This window comes from Festucalex cinctus, chromosome 1 (assembly GCF_051991245.1).
Source record: "Festucalex cinctus isolate MCC-2025b chromosome 1, RoL_Fcin_1.0, whole genome shotgun sequence".
Classification (NCBI taxonomy): Eukaryota; Metazoa; Chordata; class Actinopteri; order Syngnathiformes; family Syngnathidae; genus Festucalex; species Festucalex cinctus.
The window spans coordinates 263,444-277,574 of NC_135411.1; the positions used below are offsets into that span (position 1 = coordinate 263,444).

General features: G+C 39.2%; 2 protein-coding genes across 2 annotated transcripts in view; both read right to left on the reverse strand.

Annotated features, from left to right (window-relative positions):
* The window catches only part of LOC144009248 (uncharacterized), a 68,634-nt gene extending 62,782 nt beyond the window's left edge, over positions 1 to 5,852 (reverse strand). Inside the window, exons 1-2 of the mRNA XM_077508909.1 lie at positions 4,411 to 5,852; positions 281 to 285 (exon numbers count right to left, since the gene is read on the reverse strand). Of these exons, the coding sequence (XP_077365035.1) occupies positions 281 to 285; positions 4,411 to 5,750 (1,345 nt within the window). The 5' untranslated portion in view covers positions 5,751 to 5,852. The remainder of the gene's footprint in view (positions 1 to 280; positions 286 to 4,410) is intronic.
* Positions 5,817 to 13,643, reverse strand: LOC144012276 (uncharacterized). The gene is made up of 3 exons (XM_077511724.1): positions 13,241 to 13,643; positions 9,223 to 9,480; positions 5,817 to 5,995 (listed from the first exon to the last, which is right to left on the reverse strand). Exons 1-3 carry the CDS (start codon positions 13,362 to 13,364, stop codon positions 5,817 to 5,819), a joined length of 561 nt encoding a protein of 186 aa, XP_077367850.1. The 5' UTR covers positions 13,365 to 13,643.
* Between the last annotated feature and the right edge of the window lie 488 nt (positions 13,644 to 14,131).

Here is a 14,131-nt window from a genome sequence, read left to right on the forward strand (position 1 = left end):
AGGAAGTGACCCAATTTGAACAGGAAGTTACCCAGAAATGGCATAAAATCAACAGGAAGTGACCCAGAAGTGGCATCAAATCAACAGGAAGTGAGACGATTTCAACAGGAAGTGACCTGATTTCAATAGGAAGTGACCCGGAAATGGCCTAAAATGAACAGGAAGTGACCCAGAAGTGGCGTCACATCAACAGGAAGGGACCTGATTTCAACAGAAAGTGAGCCTTACTCCAGTCCTCAATCTTTCCTCCATTGCCGATTCAATTTGTCACTCCTTACACCATTGCTACTCGATTCTACGCTCCTTACTTCATTGCTCACTTAATTTTTCTCTCTTGACTCCATTGCTTCCTCAATTACTTGCTCCTTCCTACATTGCTCACTCGACTTCTTTCTTGTTGTCTTGTTAATTTGTTTCTTGCTAATTTATTTTTATTTGTGTGCTATTTTTCTTCCTTCAACTGCTTCTATATTTCTGTATAAATTCAAACCATTCCAAATTTAGCATGTTCAGGTCATTCCAGGTCACTGTATAGCATTCCAGGTCATTCAATATCGTCATTCAATATCATTCAATATTATTCATAATCATTCCACAGGTTTTTATTCACCCTTCCTGCATTCACCCGCAATTACTCCAGAAATTGCATTTTCTAATATAACTTAGTTTTCATTTCATTGGGAATCTTCTGAACCATTTGTTTTTGTGGCAGATTTCAGTTGTTTTTAAATTTTGGGGAAAAATATTGCCTGTAGGAAATTAGAGAAAATGTCAAAAATCATAGGGATACTCTATAAAAGTAAGGATGTTTTAAACATGAAATCATTATATATATTATATAGTTCATTATTATTACCATATTTGACCTATTGTGTGGAATTATGGGGAATGGCATATAAAACAAATACTAACACCGTTTTCAAATTGCAAAAGAAAGCTATAAGAATTATTAATGGATCAAAGTATACAGAGCCAACACATCCACTATTTATTAAATTAAATGCAATGAAATTTTATGACTTGGTGGATTTTAAAATAGCCCAAATAATGTATAAAGTTTATAACAATTTACTCTGCCACAGTACTCAGAAGTTATTTGAAATTAGACACAGTCCACTCCTTATGATATAAGGGGTACAAGTGTGTACAAAAAACCCAAAACAAGAACAAATATTAAGCAAAGGTGTGTATCTGTAAAAGGTGTTGATCTGTGGAATCATCTGGAAATTGCTCTGAAAAATTGTGACTCAATGCTGGAGTTTAAAAAAATGTTTAAAAGTAAAGTTAAAAAAAATTATCTATGTCAGACCAGTATATGAAAAATGTACATGTGAGTATGTGTAAGTGATCTGGATAGGTATTATGGTATATGTTTAGTAAATTTATGTATATATGTTTTTGGTAAATGTGAATATGTTAAGTGCACTTGTGTGTGTATATATATATATATATATATATATATATATATATATATATATATATATATATATATATATATATATATAAAACTTTGGTTATATATATCATTTATTATTTTATTATTATTTTTTAATAATTAGTAAATTAAAATTGTATTAATAATGAAATAAGTTTAAATATATTTAGTAAAAGGGGTAGGACTAGATAAGTTTTTAACTTCTTCCTACTCCCTTTTGAACATGTAAGTTATGATTAATTGAATGATTATGTTATTGGGATTTTCTTCTATTTTGATTGTTGTTGTTTTTTGTTTTATCTCTGCTGTTCATCTGTTTATATGTTCAAAAAATAATAAAAGGAAAAGAGCGATATGGTATTTACTTAAGTTTCCATTTCACTTTTTTAGATGACACAACAGAGTCAAGATTGGCTTTTGTATTTTAGATTTTTTTTTTACACTAATATCGACACAGCCCAACACCCCCCCCCTTTATTATTGTTATTATTATTATTTTTTAACTGAAATTAAGAGCTGCTGCTTGGAAGCTCCACCCCTGCATCCTCGTCACTCTCACCCTTGTCTTCATCTTCACTCTTTAAAGGGGCGAAGGTCGGTGGCAACTTGGTGACATCATCCTCAACCGCCTCCTCTTTGACACGAACGGGCTTTTCCTCCTCTTCGATGTAAGGATGTTCTTCCTCCTCTTTAACATTCGGAGGCTTCATCTCCTGTTCGTCAGGACGAAGATATTTCTCACCGACGTCTGCAGGACACAAGACGATAAAACACATATTTGGTTTGGTTAAGTCAAATTTCAAGTAGGGCTGAACGATTATGGAAAATAATCTAATTGCGATTTTTTTTCACCCAAAAAAATGCGATCGCGATATCATGCGATATCTGCGATTATTTTTTTCAAGGTCCATTTAAGTATTTTTTTCCCCCCAACAAAAAGTTAATTATAATGAACAATATCTATTATATATTACAGGATCGTAAGATAAAGGCAAATTAAGCCTTTTAATATCAGTTTTTTTTCACCTACACTTTACCACTCAACATACCCAGCTTTTCATGTGGCATGAAACATACATGTAAACACTATTTAAAAATAAATAAATTCAGTATACATATTTAGAAAAAATCTTGCCGATCTTCAGTCAGTAAACTCACACATGCTAAAGTGTAGACAAAATAAAGTTACACCTGCTTATATGACATAACATCTCTGATTTAATTTCAATTTCTGTAGCAATCCTTGTGTTGTGGTGACGCGGGTTGGGCAGTGTCCCATGGTCCGTGAAGGTAACACATTTCATTGGGAATCTTCTGAACCATTTGTTTTCATTTTTTTTTTTTTTGGTACCCCTTCATGGGTTGCTAATCCAATATGGCGGCGTCCATGGTTATCTCGTCATATCCTTCCAGCAACGCTGTAGCCAATCATATTGCAGCGGGGCGGGTACAGCCTCAGAACAGCTACCAGCATGCTACATCACACCAAAAAGCCGGAAAGGGGGGTGCCTTTTGGCGGGGCGTTTGCAATTTATGCAATGGACTTTGGAACTGTTTTTGTTCACCAAGGGACGTCGCTATTGCGTCTTCTAATCCAACGCAAGATTTGTGACATCAAACGAATGTCGGAATTCCAACTGGCTGGAAATCGTTTTGGTCATGACTGAATTGTGCGTTTTGTTTCAAACGGGATCTTGGTTTAAACGCAATATTCGATGTTAGCATAGCACGAGTTTAGTTTTGTAAAACTCGTAGGCAGGGAAATCCCGCTCAAAATAAAGGTGGGACGTCATCTTGTCCGTTTCATTTGACATCCAGTGTGGTGGTGTTGAGAGAACATGAATGAAGATATGAGGTGCATCACTTCGAGAATGAGCTGAGCTCATTCACACATCATATAAACAGAGGAATATACACACACATTTTACTCTATCCATATTCAATATGACTTATGACACATCCCTGTCTTCTGTTCATCAAATAAAACATTCAATAACTTGATCTTACAATTTGAATAGTTGAATTATAATAAATTGATCTGAGAATCATTCAAAGATCAGCGTTTGAGCGAGCGTTTTAATCCAACTACTAATAATAAGAACAATAATTATCAGCGGGGGATCAAATATTTCCTAGACTCTTGTTTTTTATTCAAAATCATTGACACTTTTGCAGCACACCAGACTCACTTCATTTTTTTTAAGCTTCAAAGATGGCTGCTATTGTCACCGGCACACTCGTGTCTGTCAGCAAGCTCTTTACAAGAGAATCTTTTAGCACAAACACTGCAACCGAAAGGTTCCTTCACAACATGTGATTTTGTGTATTTTTTTTAAAACCGACTTGGCAGAGAAACGTTTTCCACAATCTGAGAAAGAAAAAGGTTTCTCGCCAGTGTGTCTTCTTGTATGTCTTGTTAAATGTGACTTCAAAGAGAAACCTTTGCCACAGTGTGCACAAGCAAAAGGTCTTTCCCTAGTGTGTGACTTTGTGCGTTTTTTTTTTTTTTTTTATACGACTTGGCAGAGAAACGTTTTCCACAATCTGACCAAGAAAAGGGTTTCTCGCCGGTATGGTTTTTTTTAATGTTCTGTTAAAGCTGACCTGCGAGAGAAGCTTTTGCCACAATCTGAGCAAGAAAAAGGTTTCTCGCCAGTGTGGCTTCTTGTATGTCTTGTTAAATGTTCCTTCTGAAAGAAACTTTTGCCACAGTCTGAGCAAGAAAAGGGTTTCTCGCCTGTGTGGATTCTTGTATGGACTGTTAAATGTGACTTCAAAGAGAAGCTTTTGCCACAATCTGAGCAAGAAAAAGGTTTCTCGCCAGTGTGTCTTCTTGTATGTCTTGTTAAATGTGACTTCAAAGAGAAACCTTTGTCACAGTGTGCACAAGCAAAAGGTCTTTCCCTAGTGTGTGACTTTGTGTGTGTTTTTTTTTTAAATACGACTTGGCAGAGAAACGTTTTCCACAATCTGACCAAGAAAAGGGTTTCTCGCCGGTATGGTTTTTTTTATGTTCTGTTAAAGCTGACCTGCGAGAGAAGCTTTTGCCACAATCTGAGCAAGAAAAAGGTTTCTCGCCAGTGTGGCTTCTTGTATGTCTTGTTAAATGTTCCTTCTGAAAGAAGCTTTTGCCACAATCTAAACAAGAAAAAGGTTTCTCACCAGCGTGTTTTCTTGTATGTATTGTTAAATATGACCTGTGAGAGAAGCTTTTGCCACAATCTGAGCAAGAAAAAGGTTTCTCGCCAGTGTGGCTTCTTGTATGTCTTGTTAAATGTTCCTTCTGAAAGAAGCTTTTGCCACAGTCTGAGCAAGAAAAAGGTTTCTCGCCTGTGTGGATTCTTGTATGGACTGTTAAATTTGACTTCAAAGAGAAGCTTTTGCCACAATCTGTGCAAGAAAAAGGTTTTTCCCCAGTGTGTGTTCTTGTATGGACTGTTAAATTTGACTTCAAAGAGAAGCTTTTGCCACAATCTGAGCAAGAAAAAGGTTTCTCGACAGTGTGCTTTCTTGTATGTGTTGTTAAAGCTGACTTGTCAGAGAAGGTTTTGTCACAATCTGAGCAAGGAAAAGCTTTCTCGCCTGTGTGGATTATTGTATGGACTGTTAAAGCTGACCTGTGTGAGAAGCTTTTGCCACAATCTGAGCAAGGAAAAGGTTTCTCGCCAGTGTGTCTTCTTGTATGTCTTGTTAAATGTGACTTCAAAGAGAAGCTTTTGCCACAATCTGTGCAAGAAAAAGGTTTTTCCCCAGTGTGTGTTCTTGTATGTACTTTAAGATTTGACTTCCGAGAGAAGCTTTTGCCACAATCTGAGCAAGTAAAAGGTTTCTCGCCAGTATGGATTCTTTTATGTTTTGTTAAAGCTGACCTGCTAGAGAAGCTTTTGCCACAATCTGAGCAAGGAAAAGGTTTCTCACCAGTGTGCCTTCTTATATGTGCTGTTAAAGATGACTTGTCAGAGAAACCTTTGCCACAGTGTGCACAAGTAAAAGGTCTTTCCCCAGTGTGTGTTGTATGTATTGTTAAACATGAGTTTGTATCAGAGCTTTTGTCACAGTGGGTACAAGCAAAAGGTTTTACCCCAGTGTGTGTTCTCATGTGAATTTTCAAACGTCCTTTTGTACTCAATGTTTTCCCACAGTGAGAACATTCCCAAGATTTGCCGTCAGCGTGACATGACCTGTCACCATCAGCGTGTTCATCATTACCATCCAGATTATCATCATTGTCATCATCATGAGAAGAAAGGGACCTTATGTCATCACTTTTTGCTCGTGATGATCCCCAGCGGTCTGCATCACTTTCTGGAATCATGTTTTGAGGAGTTGCGATGCTGTTTGGAAGCTCCGCCCCTCTGCCCTCCTCACTCTCACCCTTGACTTAATCTTCACTCTTTAAAGGGGCGAAGGTCATTGGTGACTTGGTGACGTCATCCTCAACCTCCTCCTTTTTGACGCAAAGGGTCTTTTTTTCTTCTTTAAAATATGGATGCTCTTCCTCCTCTTTCACATGAGACTTCACCTCCTGTTCATCAAGACGAAGATATTTTTCGCCGACATCTGCAGGACACAAGAAGAGAAACACATTTCATTTCATTTCATTTTCATTTATTTCAGGCAATAGTGTACAGTTGAACACAGCAACAACAAGTCATACTGTAGTTTCATAATATGAACAGAGAAAAAATAAAAATTTGATTCTGCCTGAAAGGGAGTGGGAAGAAGAAAATTTATTTAATCCCACCCCCGTCTCTAATCTATAAAATTACAAATATACAATACTTCCTGCAAGTTACCATCTTGCTATCTTAAAAATGTTTTTATCATATATATAGACAATATAATGGCATACCATTAACTGAATTATTAAGTGCTAATAATGGTGATGTTTTCGTAGGTAACAGATATCACATTTTTATGGTTCATACCAACGATGGTAATACATTATATATTCCAAGAATAAGACATAAACATACATAACTTTAGTAATAGACAATAACAGCAGTAGTAGCAGCAAGGACACATTTACACCAAGTATTTATAAATTCAAGGTCCTCCGACATATTGTGACCAAACCATGTTTTTATATAACATTTTAAATCTGAAAATATTTTGGGATGGCTTATGTCGAGTACCCAGACTATTCCAATATTTCACACCACATACTGACACACAAAAACGTTTGCAATTTATTCTAAATTTGGGCATTATAAAGTCTCCATATCCTCTCAAATTATGAACTAACTCTTTAAGTTGAAATAACTGTTGTAGATTAATTGGCAATAATTTATTAAATGCTTTATATCAGATTATCAAAGTATTAAATTTAACTAGATCTTTAAATTTGAGTAATTTTGACTGCGCAAAAAGATTGTGTGTATGTTCAAGAAATCCAACTTTATGTATAATCCGCAAAGCACGTTTTTGTAATATGATGAATGGCTCTATTGTACACTGGTCGGTGTTACCCCACACTTCAACACAATATGTGAAGTAAGGGAGGACCAGCGTACAATATAATGTACGGAGAGAATCCTTATCAAGACATGACTTTACTTTACTCAAAATTGAGAGGCATTTAGAGATTTTATTTTTTGTGTGTCTGACATGAGCTTTCCAAGATAAATTTATTAATTATAACACCTACAAATTTAATCTCACTTACATTATCAATTAGGATGCCATCTATAGTTATCTGCGATTCAAAATGTATTCTAGATTTACTAAAGATTATTGTTTGTTTTTTCTACATTTAACGATAATTTATTCATATCAATCCGCATTTTTATTTTATCAAGTTCATTATTCACAGCACTCACAAGCTCATTATAATTATTACCCCTATAAAATATATTAGTGTCATCCGCGAAAAGTACAAGTTTGAATGTCTGAGACACATTGAAAATGTTATTAACTCTTTGACCGCCAAAAACGTTTAATAACGTTTAGTAAAATCACGACGTATGCCGCCATGAACGTTAAGTTCAAGTTAACTACATTTTTAGTTTTTAATATATCAGTGGTCAGTGCAACATCCAAGTGCAGCGCAGCCAGGTCAATGAGTTGTGAAATCAAAAACATCCACTAACTATGGCCAGCAGATGGCAGCATTGTATCTCTTGTCAATGGGCTGCCGGTGTATGGAATTACTCAACTCAAATCAAGTTTATTTAACCTCTCAGCGGAAGCTGCTCGGGCCCTAACTAGAGCTGCGAATTACAATGAACCATGACGCAATCTGATGAAATCGAACGTTTTCAAGGCTGTCGTGAATGATCACAGCCTTTGTCACATTAAACCTAATTTGACGGAGCGTCACTAAACAAAAAATATTAGTATGAAAGTCACTGTTGTGGAGAAAATGTATCTTTTTTCCAATTTTCGCTCAATGTCACTCAAATTACCTGTTTTCAAATGGTGATTACTAAAGAACGGAATAAGGTAGAAACACACTTTTTTTTTTCTAATGAAAGAATGGAATGTGATCTTTCATGTGGTACCCATGTTATATATGTAGAAAAACAATATAATTTTCAGTTTACATCAAAAAATAAGTTAAAATGCTAAAAATCCGCTGGCTTTGGGGGTTGTTTTTGATAACGTGTGGCAGTAAAAGAGTTAATTTACATATTAAATAATATTGGCCCTAATACGGACCCCTGGGGAACACCACAAGCAATGCCAAGTTGTCCAGATATGTGCTGCCCCATTTGAACATATTGTAACCTTCCTTTTAAATAACTTTTAATCCAGTCACCAGCAACTCCTCTAATCCCATATCGTTCCAATTTATTTACTAGAATAGAAAGGTTAATTGTATCAAAAGCTTTTTTGAGATCAATGAAGACCCCAACTGCAATTTTCTGTTTCTAGTCGAGAATTTACTTTTACATTTCAGGACAACACTTGTCACTTCCTGCTCACTCGTTGCCGAGAGGAACAAGTGACAGCGGATTATGTGTGACGGTCGAGGTGCAATTATTAACTCCCAACAAATATTTGGGTTGGTCAAGTCAAATTTCAAGTGTGAGTTGAAAAAAAAAAAAGGGTTGGCGACAACACCGTACATGGAGCACTTTGATCGATGGACGGAAGGTTTTTCACTAGTTTGCGTTCTTTTGTCTGTTGCAGAAGTTGACTTCTGAGCGAAACTTTTTCCCGTGTTTTGTGCGCTTTCAAACTCCATTTTGAGCTCAATGTTTTATCACATTGAGAACATTCCTAACAGTTATATAACATATTAACAGACATATATATAACATAGACTGATACAGGCCGATTATCGGCACCGATATTGGGCATTTTGACGAATATCGGCATTGGCCTTTTTCAAAATCTGACGGCCGATATAAGGTCAATCTAAAAACAGTTTAGTCTCTGAGAGCTATTTATCGAAATTTTCAGTTCACTTTATAAGAGATGGCAATCTTCTGTTTTTGTGACAGAAATGTGAAGTTTAAGATTTCAGGTGTTTTTTGTTTTTTTTTAATTTGGGGGAAAAATATTTGCCTTTGAAAACTAGAGTGATATGGTATTTACTTGCTTACTTTCACTTTTTAGACAATCCAACAAAGTAAAGATTGGCTTTTGTATTTTTGAAAAATTGTAAACTAATTACCCCCCCCCCCCCCTTTGTTAAAATCGGCTTCAAATATCGGTTATCGACCTCCTTGACTACTAATAATCGGCATCGGTATTGGCCCTGAAAAAAAAAAATATAGGTCCATCTCTAGTTCTTATGTCATCATGAATTTGCGCCTGTGGTGGTCACCAGTGTTCTGCATCACCTTCTGTCGTCATGTGTTGAGTTGAGCTGCTGCTTGGAAGCTCCGCCCCGCCATCCTCCTCACTCTCACCCTTGTCTTCATCTTCACCCTTTAAAGGGGCGAAGGTCAGTGGCGACTTGGTGACATCATCCTCAACCTCCTCCTCTTTGACAGGAACGGGCTTTTCCTCCTCTTCGATGTGAGGATGTTCTTCCTCCTTTTTAACATGAGGAGGCTTCACCTCCTGTTCGTCAGGACGAAGATATTTCTCGCCGACGTCTACAAAGACAAAACACACATTTGGCTTGGCCTAGGGCTGGGAATAAAAGTCGACCAAGTCGGTTTGGTCGACCAGAAACAGCAGTTGACGCAAAAATGCATGCGTCAAATCTATTTTAAAAAACATATTTGTGGCACCTGGACGTCCAGGACAAATATTTCGGTTCCGCACGGACACTTATTGTTTACTCCAATTCACCACGACTAAGTAAGATGCTTCCTAGGGTTTGTTTGTGGTCTCTTTAGACTGAAAAGGGAGAAAATGAACATTGCTACATGTCTTGTGTTTGGAACAAAACAAACAATCTGCATCAAAATCGCAAAATAAAAGCTTGAATGAATTTGTTGCCGCCGGCAAGACACACGTAAGATGGTGGGCGGCCCTACGTGCATCAACAACAGGAAGTCGTAGCTACAACCCCTAGCAAAAAGTATGGAATCACCAGTCTTGGACAACTCACTCAGACGTTTTATTGTGTAGATCAAACTCAGATAAAAAGAATGAAACAGTCGTAAGGTCATTCCAAAGTGCAACATCTTGGTTTTCAGAAACACTAAAAGAAGTGAGGAAAAAACTTTGTGCTGGTCAGTCAATGCTACTTTTATGAGCAAGTGCAGGGAAGTAAATATGGAATTACTCCATTCTGAGACAAAAAAAATATGCAATCACTCCATTTTGAGTAGAAAATAAGGACACCCAGTCAATTTCCTTTCCTTAATTGGGAACCTGCCTCAAATGCGATCTGCTCGTTATCCAGCAGTTAAAAACAGTGCAGTTATAACACCTTAGAGGGCTGCTGGACCAAGTGGATTGGCAAGAATCATGGCTCCAACAAAGGAGATGTCTCTTGAGACCAAAGACAGGATTATAAAACTTGTTGAAAGATGTGGCTGTTCACAGTCAGCTGTATCGAAGGTCGGGACCAAGTACAAACAGCATGGGAAGGTTGTTCAAGTCAAGTATACTGGTAGACCAAGGAAGACATCTAAGCGTCAAGGCAAACAACGAAAGCCCATATGTCTTGAAAACAGAAAATGCAAAACATTTGTCCGACAAAAAGGTGGGTCGGGGCTGCCTCCTCGGCCAGACCGCTCGCTCGCAGCTCAGTTCCTCTTTCACCACAACAGCCCGATACAGCATCCACATCACTGCAGACGCCTGTCGATCGCTCGCTCCATCCTACCCTCACTCGTGAACAAGACCCCAAGATACTTGAAGTCCTCCACTTGGGGCAGGATCTCATCCCCGACCCGAAGACGGCACTCCATCCTTTTCCGACTGAGGACCATGGTCTCGGATTTGGAGGTGCTGATCCTCATCCCAACTGCTTCACACTGCTGCGAATCGCTCCAGTGAGAGTTGGGGATCTTGATGAAGCCAACAGCACCACATCATCTGCAAAGAGCAGAGATGCAATGCTGAGGCCACCAAACCGGAACCCCTGAACGCTTCAGCTGCGCCTAGAAATTACTGCCGGCAATGAGGACCAGACTCTGGCAACGGCCGTACAGGGACCGGACGGCCCGCATCAGGGGGCCCGGTACACTGTACTCTCGAAACACCCCCCACAGGACTCCCCGAGGTACACGGTTGAACTCCTTCTCCAAATCCATAAAACACATGTGGACTGGTTGACCGAACTCCCACGCACACTCTCGAGGATCCTGCTGAGGGTGTAGACCTGGTCCACCGTTCCGCGGCCAGGACGAAAACCACACTGCTCCTCCTGAATCCAAGATTCAACTTCTGGACGGACCCTCTTCTCCAGAACCCCTGAATAGACCTTACCAGGGAGGCTGAGGAGTGTGATCCCTCTATAGTTGGAACACACCCTCCGGTCCCCCTTCTTAAAAAGGGGGACCATCACCCCGGTCTGCCAATCCAGAGGCACTGTCCCCGATGTCCACGCGATGTTGTAGAGGCGTGTCGACCATGACAGCCCCACAACATCCAGAGTCTTTAGGAACTCCGTGTGGATCTCATCCACCCCTGGGGCCCTGCCACCAAGGAGCTTTCCAACCACCTCAGTGACTTTGACCCCAGAGATAGGTGAGCCCACCTCAGAGTCCCCAGACTCAGAATCAGAGATTCGACTTCCCTACGGACCCCGAAACTGGACACCAACAGCCAAAACAAACGGAAACAGAGACCAGCCGCTAGCAGCTCCAAGCTAACACAATCCACGGTAACACAGTCATTTGCCAAGGGCACTCCATATGAAAAAAGTTTGAAGTTTATATCGGAATACGTATCGCCTCGAAGATCAAGTATTGGGATACATATGTATCGCGATACGTATTGTATCGTGACCCCTGTACCGTGATACGTATCGTATCGTGGGGTTGGCGGCAATACCCAGCCCTAGTGTACAGTAGGGGCGTGACGATATCTCGATACGGATATATGTGGAATGGATACATTTCGGATTTTATCAAATGGAATAGAGACGAGACGGACTTGGTGCAAGAACTGTCTCACAATAGCTACACTGGAAACATGACGAATATGACAGCCACTTAGAGCGGCATCATCGAGGACTAGACGTGCTAAAGGTAAGAGCTAATTCTCTCTCTGTCTGCTAATTTAATTCTCCAAGGGCAAAGTTGATCACGCACAGCATCTCTGCGTATATTTGCAATCGATTTCCACCCGTAAGCGTAGTTGTGAATGATGGTTTTCGCTACGTGATTTCGTTAGGCGTCAGGGGCACGAGGGAGATGTCTTGCTCGTTGAGTTTAAGCGGGGGCAAAACGACACGAAAAACGCAACGCTGTGATAGTTACAAAATGAAATGGAGCTCAGCTCAAGCTCCCGAATGTGCAACAAGAAATGAGTCATGGCAAACTAACACACGAGAGCGGAGGCTCGCTAACAAAACGAAGGGAGAAAAGAACACATACAAATAGCCAGACCACGACTGAAGACAACCAGGTAAAATAACCGGTCATTTCACTGAGAAAAAGAATTCCAACTTTGTAAGAGGAGATCGGGGCTAAACTAAAGCATTTGAGTCGTCACGAGTAGGTCTTACCAGCGAGTCAACAACGGATGGACATCTATCTTTTTTTTTTTACCATTTACACGCATTCCATCAGTGATTGGGACCTCAAATCATACGTGCTGCTCTTTTGCTTTTCTTTTTCTTTTTTTCTTTGAAAGAAAAGCATGAGCTTACTTTTACTTGTGTAAGACATTTATCTGTCCAGCGAGTGACCCAGTTTTGCATAAGTTTCTATGAAAAATGTGTATTACATCGGCAATGTTAGTTTTAAATTTAAATTTCATTTAAATTTATCAAATGAAACAATTGACTATGAAACTGACTGGCATGTTGTATGACAGTAGTGTTTAAGAAAGACACAAGTTCACAGAAAGTTCTCTGTTGAGAAGACATTCGTATTTGTTTTAAAAAAAAAAAGCACTAAATTACTCACTCTGAAGAAGAGACCAGTTTTAATATGTTTTTTTCAGTGATGGTATGAAAATAAACTATTTTGTCATTGAAAAAACATCAGTTTATGTCTTGAGTAGATTTATCGTGGACTTATTTTCTAACCAATATATCGATAATCGCAGTATCGTCATATCGCGAGATAATCGTTATAGTGAGCCTCGTATTGCATACCGTATCATATCGTGAGGTACCCAGAGGTTCCCACCCCTAGTGTACAGTTATGAGGACTGCATTTATTGTTTTGTTTTTTTAACGCTATATAGTTGTGCTAAGCAAGGGGGAGTAGTAATAAGAAGTGTACAAACCTGCTGCGTGTAGCACAATTCGAGGCTGCTCGCAAAAGTCGTCCAGCGGTTGAAAATGTTGCTCGTTCTCTTCTTTTCCTCCAAAGAGTTCCTCCTCGTCCTTTGGTGTCGTTCTCGCCGACATTTTGACACAATAATGCCAACAAAGTCACACTTGGTCTCTTCCTGCCCACGTGTTGTGTGCTTCTCTTTGTTAGCGGCTAGCGAGCTAAGCTAAGCTAAGCTAACTAAGGCCGAGACGCATCAACGCGCACCGAAACGAGTTTACACACATGATGACATTTAACAAATGGTGTCGTAGACCTTCAAAATGGTGATGGGCGTCCTGTGTGGAGGCTGAATTCAGTTCAATACCGAATCAGAAATAATGATTAAACGCCATGTACCCGCCCGCCGCGGCAGTGATGACTCCGGAAACCAAAGTAGACGTGCGGCGGAAGTCAGGGGCAGGACACGCCCCCGCTGCGCTATGATTGGCTGCTGGAAATTGTCCGGAGGCTTCAGAGCAAGCATTGTCATCAAGTCATCGGCAGATGTCGCCATTTTTGCTGCAGTTGGAAAGTCTCATTCCCGTTTTTCAGTGTTTTGTTCCCGATATAATTGTAAAGTTTAAATGCCTGTTTAAATTGGACTTATTGAAAAGAGCCCCAGTTTGTTGTGTTGAATGTGCAGTTTAAAAATTCGCCATCAAAGTTGAAGAAGCATTTTGAAGTAAACTAAATGTTTATTATCAGGGATGAGTTTAATTTGTTGTAATAGCTTATAATGTACCCGCCATAGCTATTAATAAATGTTTGAAACAGTATCTGATACATTACTGATATATGCAATATTTATTTGTACTGCAAGTAATACAAATGACTTTAGGCCAGTTTTTGTCATCTGTGGCTT